General features: G+C 37.1%; 1 protein-coding gene across 1 annotated transcript in view; it reads left to right on the top strand.

The window, feature by feature from the left end:
* lmx1ba (LIM homeobox transcription factor 1, beta a) overlaps positions 1 to 2,746 on the top strand; it is a 30,480-nt gene extending 27,734 nt beyond the window's left edge. Inside the window, exons 3-8 of the mRNA XM_079473614.1 lie at positions 25 to 257; positions 339 to 517; positions 869 to 946; positions 1,045 to 1,111; positions 1,235 to 1,399; positions 1,898 to 2,746. Of these exons, the coding sequence (XP_079329740.1) occupies positions 25 to 257; positions 339 to 517; positions 869 to 946; positions 1,045 to 1,111; positions 1,235 to 1,399; positions 1,898 to 2,055 (880 nt within the window). The 3' untranslated portion in view covers positions 2,056 to 2,746. The remainder of the gene's footprint in view (positions 1 to 24; positions 258 to 338; positions 518 to 868; positions 947 to 1,044; positions 1,112 to 1,234; positions 1,400 to 1,897) is intronic.
* Positions 2,747 to 19,481: the final 16,735 nt, after the last annotated feature.

Raw genomic sequence — 19,481 nt, 5'->3', positions numbered from 1 at the left:
TTTTTTCGTTCTTCGTGTCTTCAGGTTATTTGCCACCAAATGCAGCGGGTGTCTGGAGAAGATCGCGCCCACGGAGTTTGTGATGCGTGCCCTAGAGAGTGTGTATCATCTGGCGTGTTTCTGCTGCTGTGTGTGTGACAGACAGTTGTGTAAAGGAGATGAGTTTGTACTGAAGGAAGGACAGCTGCTATGCAAAAACGACTACGAGAAAGAGAAAGACCTACTGCACTCCGTCAGCCCAGAGATGTCTGACTCGGGTAAGCATCTCTCCTTTCTCCCCCTCGTCTCATCTCTCCATCAATACGTACTGACAACTTTGTGTGTCTGTGTGTCTGTAGACAAAAGTGAGGATGAAGATCTGGATGTGAAGCCAGAGAAAGGTTCAGGAGGACAGGGAAAAGGCGGCGATGATAGCAAAGACCCCCGCAGACCCAAGAGACCTCGTACCATTCTCACCACCCAGCAGCGACGGGCATTCAAAGCCTCCTTTGAGGTGTCCTCCAAACCCTGCAGAAAGGTGTGACCATCGCACAACGAACATAAAATCACACCTAAAAGTAATACCTGTCCTTATCTAGCCGTAGTCAAATGTTATTCAATACTTCTAAATCAGTATCAGTCCTCCCACAGAACACCAAATTCATATTCATGAATTCATATTTTCCATATTTTTATTTCTATATTTTTTCCCATGCATATTGTTCTATGTTCTGATACTGTTAATGGAAATGTATTGCTTAATACATTGCATTATATTTTTCCAAGTAAATTGCCATTTTGAATTTTTTGTTTCAGAAAGATAATTATTTAAGCTATTAAGCTGGTCCACCTAACAAAAGGTTTGATGTTGTCTTTTCTGTTTCTTCAGGTCAGGGAGACGCTGGCGGCCGAGACCGGTCTGAGCGTAAGGGTGGTCCAAGTTTGGTTTCAGAACCAAAGAGCAAAGGTTTGCACGATTAGAGAGATTGTCTTAGTCTACGCATCATGATTCATCATTCATGAATTAAATTCTGTACGTGTTTGCTGCTCTTTTATTCTGATCAGATGAAGAAATTGGCCCGTCGACAACAGCAACAACAAGAACAGCAGAACACTCACAGGCTCGGACAAGGTGAGACTCTTTAAATCACACTTACACACAAATGCAGTATGATGCCTTCAAACACTGTCTACATTTGGGGCACGACCCACCCTGCTTGTTTCTTACGCCAGTTTTTTGTTCTCGTAACTGCAGATGTGATATCGAGCAGAATGGAGAATCTGATGAACTCCTACACGCCGTTGGCTCCGCCTCCACAGCATCAGTTAGTCTCCATGGAGACGAACGGATACAGCACAGACCCGTTCCAGCAGGGTCTGACACCTCCGCAGATGCCCGGAGATCACATGAACCCATACGGTGTGTTTGAGCGCTAAACACTCGTAATATGTGATCTCAAACGGTTACGAGTCCCAGCAGTGATGTTATTAGAAAATATGTCTCATTTTATTTATGTGGAATTATATTGACAACATGAGGCTGCGAATGGCATACGGGCTCAATAAAACAGGATCAAGCCATTAAACTGTCATCAGTTTTATGTAACAGTGTGAATTAGTTTTCAAAGCCTATAAAATCACACTATTAAATTACTTTACTAAGTAATTACTAAGTTGATGACTGTTTGCTTTAGATTGTAGAGGTCAAATAATCTGGATTTGGGTGAAATGTTTGAGTTTATATTGAGATAATAATATTGACATTCGATTGCATTCGATTAAGAAACTCAAAATTGAGATGTCAAAGTAACCCGATGTGATATTTCTTTCGTATGGATCTTCCCACTTTACAATGAGGCTGCATGCGTCACTTCGTGACCTGTCTAGACCACATTTGACCTGTTTCGTCTCTCTGCAGGAAATGACTCCATTTTCCACGACATCGACAGCGACACGTCCCTCACCAGCCTCAGCGACTGCTTCATGGCAGGGGCGGACATCGGCTCCTTTCAAACCCGCGTGGGAAACCCCATTGACCGCTTATATTCCATGCAGAGCTCCTACTTTGCATCCTGAAAGCAAATGTAGACCCAGACTACACAACCGCAAAAACCACCCAACAGCCACGACCTGCAACGACAGTTTCACGTACGACAACAAACATCAAGTACAGGTCCAACTGGAGTCTGGAGGCAGACGGACAAGACAAAACGAAACCGGATCTTGGTTTTGCTGTGGGAGACGTGCTGAGCGGGTCTTGAGGTTCAAAGTTGCGCTGGCCAAATGTATGAGCGACACTGAAGATTTTCACGGGACATATACAGCTGTATGTTGAACTACTGGGTGAACAAGACAAGCTTAGATCATAAATAATCAACAGCCTTCTGTTTTAAAACACAATTTTGAGTATTTATGTGAAGACGTGCTGTGCAAAAAACCTGATGCAGTTTTCCACAAACAGACTTTTTGTATTTTTTATCATTCTATCGGAGGACAAACATGATGCCGAACTGTTGATGTCTTGATAAAGATGAGTAGCTATTTATTACATCCATGTGCCAAGTAAACCTGCAAAGCTTTATTTAAAATAAATTGTGTTACAGTACCTTAAACAGCTTCATGTCCCTGGAAGAGTGTAGTATTACTGTCAATGTTTAAAGCTGTATGCTTATTTTTCGCTGTGCTATTTATTTGTCGTTTGCATTCTTGGACACTGTAGAGGATGCATTACTGTCTCACATTTGCTAAAATGACCAAAGTTTGTTGTAAAGAATAAAGAAACTAAAGAAAATCTAAGTCTCTTTCAACCTCATTTAAACCGAAATTCACATTTGATGTTTTCTTTATTTTTACACATACATAACACAATACAATTTGACAAAATAAACATCAATTCATCGTTTTATAAAGTATTTTCTAGGGATGCACCGATAGTGATCAATTGTTACAATACTAGCTAGTTTTCTACATTAAATTAATGTTACTGAACATGAACTGGATCCATTTAACATTTTAAGAGAGGCACAGGTTAAGATAAAAGTACAATAAGACAAAATGACAATCTTCAAAGGTGATTTTTGCTATCCAGTATTTATTTTATCAACAAAATTTACTCATATTTCACTTATATATATAAATTCAAATGAAATTTAATCAAGTCTGTGCTGTTGCTATTTCATAATGTGGCTCATAGAAAAACTTTGGATTCCTATTAATAAACCATCGGTATTGGCCTTTTTCATGCTATTGTCGATGTGTCATCAGTGCATCCCTAGTATTTTCATAAGGGTGGTCTTGACAGATCCGAATCAGTGCGTTCCAGTTTCTAAACCGGTATCTAATCATCCAGACTTCAGCGGGCTGACACGTCTCAAGAGGCCGGCGTTACAAAGAGACTTTAATAAACAACATTGGTGAACTTTGACCCCTGAAGCCCCCTGTGGACCTTTTCGCACCACGGTTGTCCTGTTCACTCTTGAACCTTTGAGAGCGACCTCATACAGATCTGTGTCACAATGTGTTTCACTTCCCAGATCTTCTTGATTTTGTGAATATTATTACTAAAGCTAAAATGCAATGTTTTGCGTAGTTTGCCTGTCCTCTAAGATTATATATAGTATATAGTCACGATTTACTCAGTACAGTCATACAGGTTTGAAAAGACAACATGGTGAGGACCTTATGTATTATGTATTCATTCAAAAAATGTATACGACCATGTGAAATCAGATGAACTGAATCCACTAAAACACTTTCTGTAAAAAACACAAAGTTTGAGGCATAAATAACAAGATGTTTTGTTCAACGTTCTTATTTGGTAACTGCCAACGTGACGCACAACTTTCATCATTTTTGTGTTTAATTATTGTAAATTATATAAGGCAATATTTACCTTTCAGCCCAGCAATATCTGTCAGTTTTTGTATCCAGGCCTGACGGGAATAACCCAATTTGTCACGCTTGGTTTAAGGCAAACAAGCATGTCATTGACTTACCCACCATCATTTACAGACGGCCTCGTTTTACCTCCTTTAAACAAAGAGTGTACACATTCAACATGCGTTGAGCTGGAAGTTACAGTACAGGACAGATGTCAATGTATTTTCTGCCTCACAGAACACAGCAACAGGTCACATATAAGCCGGATCTGAAAATGTCACATTCCTGATTTTGTCTTATACAATGTTATTATTGTATATTCTTCTGTCATGTAGTCTTCAACTTATCAAATATTATTGACACATACTAACACAGTTTTTAATTTAAAGGAATGGTTCACCTTTGATATGTAGATTCTGTCATCATTTGCAAACATGTATGTCTTTCTTTCTTCCGCAGAACACAAAAGAAGATATTTTGAAGACTGTTGTCAACATCATTCACTTGCATTGGTTAGGATAGAAGTGAACGTGCTGTTCTGTTACCAACATTTTTCAAAACATCTTTTGCGTTGTGCAGAAGAAAGAAAGTCATACAGGTTTGAAATGACAAGAGTATATGTAACATATACACTGTAAATGATGATAAAATGTTCATTTGGAAGTTGAACTACTCCTTTAATATGGAAAAAACATTTTTTTGTCATTTTTGCTCTGTCCTTGGGTCTGATTTACTTGTAAGATGAAAACAAAACGTTTATGATTTTATTCAATTGTCTTTAATGTCTTTTTCCATCCTGTTAGTCTTTCAGGAAGTGACATCATTTTAAAATGGATGAACAGAGTAAACATTGGTGAGTATCATCCATGAGTTTAAATAATTCTGGGATGTTTTAAAACACTTTGGGTTCGAAAAGGTGACACTTTACTTAAAGCCTTTATGTATAATGCATTACAAAGGGTTATTAATGCATTATAATTTTTCATATTGTGTGTTGTAATACATTACATGATGTTGTAAAGAATTATAACCACATTAAAAATGCAAAGTGTAACAATGAATTGATCAGTGTTATAAAGTATTAACTATACAATTATTTGTAAGATATTACAATGCATTACAATACAATACTTTATAATGCTTTATACATATATGCTTTAAGTAAAGTGTTACGGAAAAAAGCATTGCTCAGTGGTTGCAACCATAATGTTGTAAATGTTTATGGAGTATGGAGGTGAAAAAAAATATATTGAAGAGGTAAAATAATCTGTATTTGGATAATTTGATGAGAAATGTTTGAGTTCATAACGAGATCTTCAATAATATTGAATTGGATTGCAGACTTGACAAATCTGAGCTCAGTTTGACACATTGTTGACATCTCTTCTCAAACTCTATGACAGAAACATTTGTTATTGAAATCTGTTAGTATTTTTATTTATACGGTTTATAATTCAGAGCAAAACCAAAGACTTCCAGTTCTGCAGAACAGCTCAAGGTGAGATTTACAAATATTTTGACAGTAAATATTGAATTTGTTTACATGAATATCACAACACTTTAAAACCGATTCCTCTGCATTCAGCCGGTGTCCGCACTAAAAATAATGTCGCTCATGTTCTGTGGGAGGTATTTTGTCAAAAAGAACACTGTAGAATTTATAACCTCTTATCACTGCGGTTATCTGACATCACAGGTGCGAAGACGTGCATCATGAAGCCGTCGCTGTGGCATGAAGCCCCCGAAGGCAACTCTGCTGACATCACTCTGAAACGCCCAGCTATGATTGGCCAAGCCACGCCTGTCAATTTTAGAAAATGTCTTGAAACTCGGCCAACGAAGCCTCTCAGCTGTCTAGATGTCTTTCTCACTTCTGGAGGAATTACTGCCATACTTTTCCTCACCTCTGAGCTTCATACCCTCCCGCTGAACTGTGGGAGATGTCTGGGCGAGAAAATAAATGACAGCTTAAGGACGGTTAGCACACAACACATTGAACTTTTTGACCTCTGAGCTTTGAAACTGATGCTTGCCGTCGCATTGCCTGGTCATGGGCAGACTTTTACTGCTCATATGAATACTTAATACTTGATTTATATGTATTTATTATTATTATTTTTATTATCAATGTTATTATATTTTTGTATAATTGTTTGCAAGTAATATGAATTAATATAATGTTAATATATAAATATAAGTTAATATAGAATTTGTTTTCCGCTGCACTGAATAATGTCTATTTTCAGTAAATGGGGAGAACAATTGTATTGACACATTTTTGTCTGTAGCCTTCAATGGTTTTAATGGTTTATTTATTTATTTACTTTTGCTTTTTTGACAGTTTTTATGTGTAAGGTCTGATCCTTTAAATGTGCCCTTTTAGTAAGAAAAAGAATGAATTGCATTTAAAATGATCTTCATTGAAAACTGATATGATCGGTGTCCTCTTCAGCGCTGTTTCATCCGTCATAACCTCTGTATGTCTGTGAGATCGTGAATAAAGCTTGATGTCCTGTGGTTAGTAAACTGTAGTAGAAGAAGCATTGATATGCCTGAGGGTGAGTCACATGCTAATGAGGACATCTGAACCCCGGTGACCCTAAATTCCCTTTCATCAGGTTAAACCCACGACACCCACAGCTTTAATCAAACACACTCCTACAACCCCATCTCTCCAGAGACGACCCGTATGCACGGAGTCAAACACATTATATTGGTGTACGATTTCCATAACATATCCTAAATCTCTGCTTTTCCTTGAAATGTATTTACTTCATTAAATACTGTTATTAATGATATGAATACAAAAACAACATCACACTTTTTTCCATGGATGTGTAAATGAAATTGTTTTATGGATTGTTATTTGCTCCAACATTTAAAAAAATAAAAAATCTTTTTTGTGGCTCAAAGTGCTGAATTACTGTTATGTTAATTGTTAAATTATGGTGTATTTTGCATATAGAATTTAGTGTAGTAAATTGAGTATTTTCTCATGAAAATGCAAAGATTATGAAAATAGCCTTTTTTCAAATACCCGAAAGAATACATACATTTTTTTCTAAGTGTATTTGGATAGTTCACGAATAAATCATACATGTGTTCTATGGTGTGACGTAGCAAAATGTAGAAAACCAAATGTTAATATGACATTGTTTTATATTATTCATGTCTATATTTGTCATATAAAATAGAATAAGAGAGATTTATCTTAATGTTTTTTTCCCCAGTTTTTAGCCCTCACACTATAGAACAAATGTGCATATACTACCCATTTATTATTTATAATGTTTATTACTTTTAAATTTAGATTTTGGGGTAAAGTACATGGCGTGTACATGTTTGTTATAGATTTTGTGGGATGGACACATGCAGGAAACCGTGTTTGCTATTATTTATTTTAATTGCTGGTATTTATATGAATGGAACTAACTATATTCATACATTTATTTATTTGGAAGATAATCTTCACATGAATAATATTTTCACTCTATGCAGTGTTTTCAACGCTTTTCCTAATGTAATCGAGTTCACATTTTAATTAAGATCGGAATGAGAAAAGTACCAAAGTGTGTAAAGTTAAACCTCCCAGTCTGAGAAACACTAACACAGAGACAGGCGAGAGTTTTTGTATGAGGGGGATTATTGGCTGTTTGGAGAGACGAGAGGGACCCTGCTTTCACACTGACTGCTATATATATTGTGAAGTACCATCTTTGATTTCGTCTGAGAACTTAAAGGGTTATTTTAGCTCCTGAATTATTCAATTTTGATGAAGATCTAAATAGATCTCAAGATGTGCATGTCTTATTTTGATACGTTTCTAACTAGCAGAAGCTGTCAAATGCAATTGAAGTGTATTTTGATGTTCACTTTTTGGTTTGGTTACAGTTTACGGTACACGCCTTTGGAATGCAGAGAGGATTTAGTGCATTTGAAGCCCGACATGGATGTGGAGACCCGAGGCGCCTCACGCCTTGCCGGTGACCCCTGTGGGTTAACTCGGCCCTCCAGCAAGTCATGCCCTAACGTCGCTCCTAGCGACAGCCACCTTTCCCATGGAGATGACCCAAGAAATGTCCAAACCTGCTAGGTTCTCTCTCTCTTTTTGCTATCTTTCTCTCTGATCCACAGCATTTGAATCACGATAACATGTTTATTTTTTTGCTTTAAGCTGATATTTTGTCAAGGGTGGGATTCAAAGATAGCACATTCTTGACTGGCTTAAAAATGATGGCGTGTTGTTGTTCTGATTGTGACTCAGTAATTTATGAGTGCTTAACAGCCCTAAAATAAATATCATTGTGTTGAGACAGTTTGTCATTTGAAGACTTTGGTGTATGACACTACAAATTACCCCACCGAGTTCAATTTCTCTCACTTTTGTACTTGTTTGTGGAACTGTTTAATTCTAATTTTATTGAATCAAGAATCCAGATACGTTTGGCATAAATGTACGCATGGTCTCTTTTAGCATTTTCATTCAATTGGTGTGATGTTACAGTTTGTTTCCGCTGCTAACAAGCATTGTTCAATACTGAAACCGTATTTTCAAAACTCAGTGACCACATTTTGCGAAATTCTCAAACACTTTTGTCATTCGTACTTGAATGGTTAAAAACACTTTGAAAACAGAATGATGACAGATGTTGTGCATTTCTGCAGTTTTAACTGAAAAAAAGACATATTTGATCGTAATTGCAATTTCAGATGAAATCCTACTCATGTGATCTGCTTTTTATTTATAAAGGCGATAACATGGAACTTTCTGAAGTACTACTGTATAAACAAAGGGAGAAATCTGACTGTAAGCATATGTCACAAGGGTGTAGTAGTCTTCTGAAAGACAAGATTTGAAAGACAAATAATGGTCATAATTTCTGTAATACTCCTTGTTGTTAGTGTTTTTTAGGTCAGTATGTTATGAATGAAATGTATGTTTTCTGAATGAGAATTGTTGTCAGTGTTACGTTGGAAAGAGCTTATTTTGAGACATATATGAAGCGTTTTGTTGGTCAGACTGGGTTTTGGAGGTTTGATGAACTGGTCAACAGTCATGTTGGTAATGCAGATGTGTGAAGAGTTGTGAAAATGTGGCTTCAGTATTGTCCAATGCTTGTTAGCAAAACTTTAATACTTTTTCCAAAACCTTGTGAGTCGCAGTGATGTCTGATCACAACTATCGTGGCTTCTCTATATATCAGCATCCTCACTGTAATAAAACCTTAAAAGTGACTCATTTAGTGTTCCCTACATAGGCAGCAAGATTTTACTTTGAAAGAATCTCCAGTATTCTGCATGGAGACATTCAGTCCCTTACAAAAATAAGTACACTTCAGGTTCATTTGGCATACTTACTGTAAGTAGAGTTCAGGTATATTTTAAGTTACTACACTATTGTTATACTAATATCAATTGACAATTTAGCAGTATACTTGTTGGTGTACTATTTCAACAGAACCTGGGACCAAGCCCACGCTTTAGTTTTTGTATACTTTTAAGCATGCTTTACTTGTTACAGTAATACTACATTTTTAATTTGTTAACTTATAGGTATACTTATATATAACTTTACTTATAGTCAATACCTGAAAGACTTTTTTAGTTCATGAAAGTACACTGAAGTATACTCTCAGTAAAGGTCTACCTTTTTTACTACAAGTAGCCTATACTTATACTGTACATTTTCAGCGAAATGAACATCATACTTATTGTTTACTATATATTCGTTTTTGCACTTTAAGTGTACGTCTATTCCTACCATACATAAAGTATATTTATGAAAACATGTATTAATATTAATATTTTTCAGATTAAAAGAGTATTTTTCATACTAATAGCACACTGGAATAAATGTCTCTTTTTTTCGTATGGGGATGTCTTATCCATTCATATGTTCTCTATCAGTTTCATCCACGTGTGAAGTGATTGTGTTTCAGCTCAATATAACACTGATCCGAGTAAGCGTGCTCTAGTTTACATAGCTTCAGCGCAGATCTGTAAACTGTGCCGCGTGAGATCTATCCTTTTATTTGTTCTCTTGTTATGAAACTCCGGTTGGAAGAGTTGACCCTGCGTCCATAAAACTACAATCACAGATTACACACCGAGCCGCTTGTTGGCTTTTCCCTGCCAGATGTTTGCTTTAGCACAATATGGAGCTTTCATAACTTTAACAACCTGAGTTTTAATTTCACGTATCTGTCAGATCTACAGAACACACAAAGAGCAAGAGCGTGATGGTTTACAGAGTAGAGTTATCCTTAATATAGCTGGCGGAGTGTTTTGCTACGTAGAGGTACGTGATTTTTTTTACATTACAGGTTACATTAAATGCATGGACAAAATGTATAATGTAGTTTAATGTATTATGTTGGTTTCATTTATCATTTTCACGATGTACACGTTATCCTTTTATGGTTAAAATAAAGCTTTAAATACAAGACGTTGACTATCATTAACAATTGTTTGAAGATGCAGAGTATGTCCAACAAAAAAGTACCAAACCGAAATAAATTTATGAACAAGATTCACTTTATTTTTGACAATGTTATATATTATTTTTAATGTTTTTAAAATCAGTTTTTATTCAATGTAAAGGTTTGACTTAATGAGAAACATTGTCCTCATCCTTGTCAGATGTTGGGAGCACTTTTTTCCATCTCACAGAGCGAACAGTCAATCACAAACTCCTCCATGTTGACATCATAAAGGCACTTTAGGATGAAGGCCGCCATGAGTTCACACAGAGCTCCTTTCACGGCTGTGAAGTACATGCAACATTTACTTTGACTTAAAGCATTTTTTGGGTTTCATGTGAAACTCGAAGGTTGATTTGCCTTTGAGGCTTTGAGAGTGAATGGATGGAGGTTAAGGTTACGTCTTAGGTCACATATTTTATCAGTCTGACTAAAGAACTAGTGGTGCTTCTCTAACTATTGAAAAGTCTCACTTTAGCTTTGTAGAGCAAACACAGACAAAGATTCAAACTCTCCCTAATATGCACCAAAAGCAACATCACTGTGAGTCATCTCGGTTTTTTAATCAAAATGTATTTTTTTTTACTTTTGCTTAGTTTGAAGTGAAATGTGCAGTCATATGTTCTATATGAATGTATGTGTGTGAGTACAGAATGGTTTCGAACAGAAAAAAAGTTTGACGGTATTGAAAATGATGTAAGGCGTGAGAGCGCTAAAATTTCTTTGTGGCTTTTCTTGTTTTATGATTGCGTGTGAGGGCATTTCAGATGCAGTTATACAGATTTTGGAAATGTAGCATATGATTTAGACGTAATGTTTGAGGTTACTTACTTTATTATATTTGAGGTTACTATATTTTTTCCTAGGCTTTAGTAAGACACGTCTGGCACGATGCGTCTTTCTCTAAGCCAGAAGAAACAGTCAAACACACGATCAAAAGCTTTTTCTTAAACTAATCAAACGCTGTCTGGAAATCTTTGACTTTTCTGTCGTTTTTTCTCAGATTTAAAGCTGGATTGTTCACTCCAATTGTAAGCCGTTTATGGATCTAGTTCACTGGATCATATGAATTATTTTTCACTTGCACATAAGTAAAGACAAACCTTCTGTGATTCAAATATTAGGTTCTGTAATATTACATGTTAAAGGGATAGTTCACCCAAAAAATTACAAAAAAAAACCATCTTTCATCATTTACTCGTCCTCACATGATTCCTGAATGTCTTTCTTCAAAGAAGATTAAACAACCAACACTGAATCCCATTGACTTCAATTGTATAAACACAAAACCACTGAGACGAAATATATCTTTTTGTGTTACGCTGAGTCATACACCTGGGAGTGTATAAAGGATGAAATCATTTTGAATGATATTAGAGCGTTTGTGGGTCTGATATTGGTGATGCAGTACACCCCGGCTTTAGGTCTCTTTGTGCTTTAATGCTTAGATCCGCATCTTTCTTTTCTTTTAAATAGTTTAATGTGTCTGCTGGCAGAGTTGTGACCGGTGTGCCTCCCGTCTGGATGCTTATTTATGATGGCGAATATTCTCACACGAGCAGCACGACAGGGACGCACGTCCCCCTCTTTTTCCTCACAGCATGATCGTTTCCTCCAGCATGACAAAATGTCACGATAAACCTTTATTCTGACACAGTGGCAGTGTCTTTTAAATGTCCCTTCATAGAGTAACAACAGGAGTTTATGTCTCTCTGCATCTCTGTTTTTTCTCAGGTGAATGAAAAAGTCTCAGCTTGTACCTTGACTCTGCCCCTTCCATTCACTTTTATGGTACAAACACAGCACACTGAAACTTCAGATCTCGTGACTTTTTGAGTCTAAAAAAGGTCATTTTTGTGACTAGATGAAATGTCTAAATTGCAGTAATGTAGTGTTCGTGTGGCATATACTGCACAGTGTGCTCTCATAAAGGCCCTTTAAACAAAGCCAGCAGTTTGTTATATTATTGTTAAAACCTCAGAAGACCGTTGTATGACCCATTAAATAGCACATGACTCATGTGGACTACTTGTCATGCCTTTCTGGTTCTGGTTTGGAATGATGTTTCAGTCAGTAAGTGGTGCCCGACGTTTCGTTTTTGGTTGGACTCTGAACACAGGTCAGTGACACACATTTACATCCTCTCTCAGCTGCTGGTGAACGTTCAGTGATGTGAACAGGTGTCAGACATGTTGAATCTCTATAATAAGCTGCTCTCAGTGCCTCTGCAGTCAGATGATGTCATTCTTGCTTTAATGCAATTAATGTGTAATGTCTGACACTCTGGGTTGGGTTTCTTGTCCACACTAAGCCTGTCTGAGTTTGAAACAATAAACTGATCAACAAGTGGAACAAAAGATCAACTGACACTTCATAACTGAGGGTCAATCAGAAATCATGGAAAACCTTTTCTTTCTTTCTTTCTTTCTTTCTTTCTTTCTTTCTTTCTTTCTTTCTTTCTTTCTTTCTTTCTTTCTTTCTTTCTTTCTTTCTTTCTTTCTTTCTTTTAATCCTTCCGTCCGTCCGTCCTTCTCTTTCTTTCTTTCTTTCTTTCTTTCTTTCTTTCTTCTTTCTTTCTTTCTTTCTTTCTTTCTTTCTTTCTTTCTTTCTTTCTTTCTTTCTTTCTTTCTTCCTTCCTTCCTTCCTTCCTTCCTTCCTTCCTTCATTCCTTCCTTCCTTCCTTCCTTCCTTCCTTCCTTCCTTCCTTCCTTCCTTCATTCATTCATTCCTTCCTTCCTTCCTTCCTTCCTTCCTTTCTTCTTTCCTCCCTTCCTTCCTTCCTTCCTTCCTTCCGTACGTCCTTCATTCCTTGCTTCCGTTCATCATTCCTTCCTTACGTCCACCATTCCTTTCTTCCTTCCTTCCTTTCTTCCTTCCTTCCATCCTTCCTTCAGTACGACCTTCATTCCTTGCTTCCTTCTGTCTGTCCATCATTCCTTTTTTCCTTCCATTCCTCCTTCTGTCCTTCCTTAATTCCTTGCTTCCTTCTGTCTGTCCTTCCTTCCATACTTCCATACTTCCGTCCATCATTCCTTTCTTTCTTTCATTCTGTCTTTCTTTCTTTCTTCTTTCCTTCCCTCCTTTCCTCCTTCCTTCCGCCCTTCCTTCCTTCCTTCCCTTATTTCCTTCCGTCCATCCATCCTTCCTTCCTTCCTTTCTTCTTTCCTCCCTTCCTTCTTTCTTTCTTTCCTTCCGTCCATTTATATTTATTTTAATACCACCATGCTGGGTGGTTACTAGGGTAATTCTTTGGTTGTCGCTATGGTATTTCTGTTGGTTGTTAGGGTATTAGGAAGCTGTAAGGGTGTTCTTGGTGGTTGCTAGGCAATTGCTAGGGTGTCTTATTGATTCTACAGTTTAAAATACTGATGTGGTACCTTTTCAAAAAGCAGACTTATTCACCCAAAGAGGGCATATTAGTTCCTCAAACGTATATATTGATACCAAATGACAGCTTGGCTACATCGTTTGACCTTCTTTAAATTCCTAAACAATGTAATACATGATTCTGCTATTATTCTCTGTGTTTATCTCATGATAGAAATAATCTTGAAATTAGCTTTGATCACTCAATGTCAATTGAGCTAACAAATTTTACTCAGGAACGTCGAGGTCACGGAGAAAAGCATGTCTTTCCCAGGGTGAGCACGGTGCATCAAATTCAAACGCATGGTTCTGATTTCAGGCCGGGATTAAATCTGTCTGCCCGGATGAACCGCACCTCACCCTCTAATAACATTTAAACACTTTCACGGCTGTGCCCACAACATCCGACCGGTCTATTGTCTGTTTCTGCTGCAACGATTATATTTAGCATCATAACTGAAGCATTTGTGGGACAGAGAGTTGATCTTGTTTGCAAGTATTCCCTGTAGGTTTTGCACATTTGTGTAAATCCAATTAAAAGCAGTCGCACAACTAAACGCCTCCGTCTCCCACTTCACACACAGCTGCTTATTATGTGCTGTGGAAACAATTGAGTCTGGATTTAACAGTCTGAACTTTCCATTAGACAGTCATAGGCCACATTAACTCTCGGATCCCAGTTATGATTTTTTGTAAGATATATCTAGATAACAGAAAACTTGAGACTATAAGTTTGAAACAAATTTGTCTTTTAAATTTGGTTCTAAATATTATGTAAATATGTTTAAAACCAGTAAGAACTAAATAATGACCAACTCTTCTTTGGCCATCTCACTTGCACATAATGCAATGTTTGTACACTATTTGCCTCACGTTTTTTATTTAACCATAAAAATATGAAGTGTATGGTACAAAATGGACAAATTAAACTTGATGAAAGTATTTATTTGACAAAACCTTTTTCCTAAAATAAAAACGGTATCAATTAATTTTGTTGCTATAAAAAATGCATAGAAAAACAAAAAGCTTGTTGTAAATAACACAAAAATGGACTACAATTTGACTAGTTATGGTTTGTTGTTTTTTGACAACTACATCACAAATAAACATCATGAAATGCATCTAAAATAATACTGTATGTTTGAAAAAAGAGCGAATAATGAAGTTGTACATCACTTTTGGCAACAACTGTGCATCCAAACATCAGATCTGCATTAGGCCCTGCTGTGTAGAGTCACAGAGAGAGAGAGAGAGAGAGAGAGAGAGAGAGAGAGAGAGAGAGAGAGAGAGAGAGAGAGAGAGAGAGAGAGAGAGAGAGAGAGAGAGAGAGAGAGAGAGAGAGAGAGAGAGAGAGAGAGAGAGAGAGAGAGAGAGAGAGAGAGAGAGAGAGAGAGAGAGAGAGAGAGAGAGAGAGAGAGAGAGAGAGAGAGAGAGAGAGAGAGAGAGAGAGAGAGAGAGAGAGGAGAGAGAGAGAGAGAGAGAGAGAGAGATTGATGAAAGCGGGAGGGTGGGGCCCATCAGAGGCACCGGCAGCTGTGGGCCGACCCCAGAGGGTCTTCATGTCCCACCCTCTCCAGAATGAAAAGAGAGGGGCTGGATGAATGTATTCACGGTTAATCAGAAAGACATTCAGTGAGTAGATCAAGCAGACGCCTGGCAGAGTCGTGTCCTGAATGACGGGTGGCAGTGGGGAACACAGATACATAAAGAACATTTCAAAGGAAAATTATATATATTTAAGGGGTGCTTTAACTTTCTCATGATGTTTCTCCTTATATCCTTCATGAGAACATTACAAAGCTTTTCATTTGTAGACATAAAGATCACACATTCATGTGGCAAAGCTAAGATCATTCAGTTTTGATATAATTTGATAAGAAATAACTTGGTGGAATCATTCAAATTTGTTTCCACAGAATGTACAGTTTGTGATGTTCAGTAAATGACACCTGGATGCCCAAAGTGTGAAAACATAACTAGATGTGGTATGCTGTACTGTGCTGTGTATATTTCACATGCGTTAATGAAGTGATTCACTATTCAAATCATATTTTTGCAGTGCAATTATTGGCAAGTAGAGAAATGTGGATAGCAAAGAGCAGATCATTTGCTTTGTATAACACGATATACAAAATATATCAAATAAGTAGGTCATAAATCTGACAAATGTCTTGTAATTGTCTGTCCTGTCCCAGTGACGGTAAATGATTTTTCTAATGTTAGCATCGCAATTAAATCATCATTATAACATCTATAACCCGTATGCTTTAACCACACATACACACACACACACACACATACACAAAGGTTAGGTAAACAGTGTAAACGCCGGCTGTATCTGTGTATTGTGAGTTAAAGGAGAAGCTCGGAGATCCAGCCGCAGCTGCTGTGAGTCATTATACATCAGATGTTCCTCGACGGTTCAGATGTGATGACAGATTATTGTCCTATTCTTCTCATTTCTCGCCTGATTCACAATAACTGTGGAGCAGTGTGAAGTCACTGTGGCCCGAGGCACGACATTAGACCTCAATAACGCACCTGCCAACGATGACACACAATCAGTGTGCAAACACAAGAGGAAACATACAAGAAAACAATGCCCACACACACACGCCTGTCTATCTGTCTGTTTTATCTATCCATCCTCCAAACCCCGCTCGTCTTCTGCGGGGTATCCGAAGGGCCGGTGCCTATACCAACATCACTCACACTTTGTGGCCAGTCTATTGCTATTAGATTGTTTGTGATATATACACATTTTTTTACATTTAATTTCTTTAAATTTAGCTTAATTTAAATATGAAAATGACATTTTAAGTCCGGGAAAATTTGTAATGATGTTAAAGGGATAGTTCACCCAAAATTATTCTGTCAAAATTGACTCCCCCATTTGTCTAGAAATATCTTCTTCTGCGTCTTGTGGGAAAAAAGAAAGTCATACAGGTTTGAAATGACAAGAGGGTGAGTAAATGATGACAGAATTTTCATTTTGGGGGGCGAACTATCACTTTAGAAAGGCTTGTTGTTTGATAAAAGCGTCTGCTAAATGACTAATGTAAATGTAAAGAAATGCCCTGGTTAAATATTTATTTGTTTTTAAAGACTCGTCAGTCTAAATGGATTATTTATTCATATGAACTATGCAAATAAATGTTTTCATTTGACTACGATTGCTAAAAAATATTTTTTTGTCTTGTTGTCCTGTACAAAGTCTTAAATAAAGATAGATTTACTTGATGAGATTTTACATGATAAACTAAAGTTGAACCTATTTGATTCAAGATTATTTTTCATTCCCCATTTCCAAATATGTAGGTTGTTTCGGAAAACAAGACTTAATGTCTTTATTAAACTTCTCAAGTAATCCTCTTTTTTAGACACAAGAACCGTTTTTAGTTATTTAGGAAAAAGAAACAAAAATGCTGAGTAGGAAATGCAGTGTGTGATTTATATTATTAAATATTAAGCAACCAGTAACCTGAGAAATATGAATGAGCACTGCCTTTAGCATTCAGTTCAGTCACTTCTAGATGTTCAACAGCGCCATCTACAAAACCATTAAACAATTTTAAGGTTTTAACTGGATAATAGATGTCTATCTTACCTGCTCTTGTTGACATTTCATTTATCATCTAGTTCCACACTTACTGTAAAGAGTCATCCTGGAGGAAACTATTAATCTACAAACACAGACACATATCAACAACACTTGCTTCTTATCATGACTGTCTAAAGGAAAGTGATGAAACATTTCGTCATATTGATTTAGCGTGTTTGATGACAGAAATGTGAGCTGCTCTGGCAACGTTCCGAAATGTTTAGCCTGATGATTCAAATGTTTTATTTTGGTTATTTTTATTAAAAGGCACAAAGACAAATTTCTGTGATGAGAATTATACATTTCAGATAAGTGAAAAAAATCTAACAAATGTCTAAAGGATTTTAACAATATCACAAACTGAATATTATTCAATATTATTGAAGATCTCATTTTCATCAAAATCCAGATTTAGTTTTATCTCTAAAAACATAAATTTTCTTCAAAACATATTCATACTCTTTATGCATTTTACCCCTTTTCTCCTTAAATATTTTATGTAGTAATTGATAACTGCATCAAATCACCTAAAGAGAAACCAGAGGAACGGCCATTTAAGAAGAAGATTGAACCTTATATCTTTATTAAAGAATATATGTTATATATAACATTTAGTATTTTATATTTATTTTTGTCCTTTTTTTGCAGGACGTCTGATATAAGCACTGATCAGTGATGTGATCTCTCCAGGATGACCGGAGCACTTCAGGGTCAAAACCTTTATAAGAAGGACTTCCTTTCCAGCTGTGTGCTTGATCAGATTCCCATCAGAAATTCCAGACATTCTTTGGTAATGTTCCTTACGTTTTCCGGAGGAGAGGCATGTGGATCGTCTGCATGTTTGGAGCTCGGCAGCGCAGACCCCCTTCGGTTCTCAGGCCTGACCGTCTCTCTCTCTCCCGCACTCTGTCTTTCTCTCTAATCAAATCGCACGCTCTAATCTACGGTTGCCAGGGCAGCGTCCAGAAATCCCTGCTCTCCTGTGATGAGCGTCTCTTAGCTGGACTTCAGCGCCCGGATCAGTCTGAACTCTGACGGGGTTCCTGCTTACCGGTTCATTTAGGGGTCAAAGGTGAAGCGTAAAACTCCGTTTAAAGAGTGTCTTCAAAAGTTACATTCTCTTGTGATTGATTTAGGGACGAGGGATTGTGAGAGAGTTAAAACAAAACCTAGACTTCTTGAAGCTTATCCAAAATAATTGAGATGTTCTTTCTATTGACAATTTGTTGTACATTTAATTGACGGCGATGCTAAGGAGCTGTGCGTTGTTGTGGAGCTGTTAAAGTATCCTTAATGGTTTCATAGTGCATTTCTTTATGGTTGAAACTTTGGGTTGAAAGAGTGTTTTTAACATATTGCAATTTGGTTTAGGTGATGCACCAAATAAACTTTCAAAGTAGGTTGACATCTACAGACAAAAAAAGAGCTTGACATTAATACGGTTCATAGGCCACATGGTGACATAACTGAGAAAAAATAGTTCCACCAATGAAAAAGCATAAAATTATCCAGACCGTCTGCTCCACCTGAGATTTATTAATTTCCTCAGACAGCGCTCAAGTTCAGGAGCAGAATATCAATAGCTGATGGAGAGATGCAGGGCGGTTCGATCACTCCTGAAGTGAAAAGATCATCAAAAAACTTATTAACAACGATTTGTGGAAGAGAAACTGTTGTGAATTCTTATGAAATCGGGCCAACCTTTCCCAGAACCGCGCAGAGGCCACGTCGCAATAGCAAACTCATTGTTCATTTAAGGCACTTGTGAGTAAACCCACCAAAGGTCACATCCCAGGGTGGAGCCGAAGAACAAAGACATTAAATGTGCTCTATGTATTGATTGGTTTGTTATTAGTCGGGGAGAGCGGAGAAGAAGAAAAGAGTTGTGATGAAGACCCGAGGTCTAAAGAGCATTCTGCAATAAAAGGAGGATTTGGATCGCGAGGAAGAATAACAACTGTTGACGAAGGTTCAAGTTAGGAGTCACTCAACAAGATGTTTGAGATAAACATTGATGACACCGGAAAGCAGTCGACTCAAAAGTGGCTGTTAGGAAGTATATTATACCAATTATAAAACATACATCTGGTCCCTGGTTAATGGAAACAAAAGCATGCAGAAATGTTGTATTTGACATGCAAAAATCTAACTTTAAAACCTTGAATGAGAAAAAAAAA

Source organism: Barbatula barbatula (assembly GCF_947034865.1).
Source record: "Barbatula barbatula genome assembly, chromosome: 2".
Lineage (NCBI taxonomy): Eukaryota > Metazoa > Chordata > Actinopteri > Cypriniformes > Nemacheilidae > Barbatula > Barbatula barbatula.
Note: the sequence above shows the minus strand (reverse complement) of the source record. Positions and strands in the feature narration are given on the sequence as shown.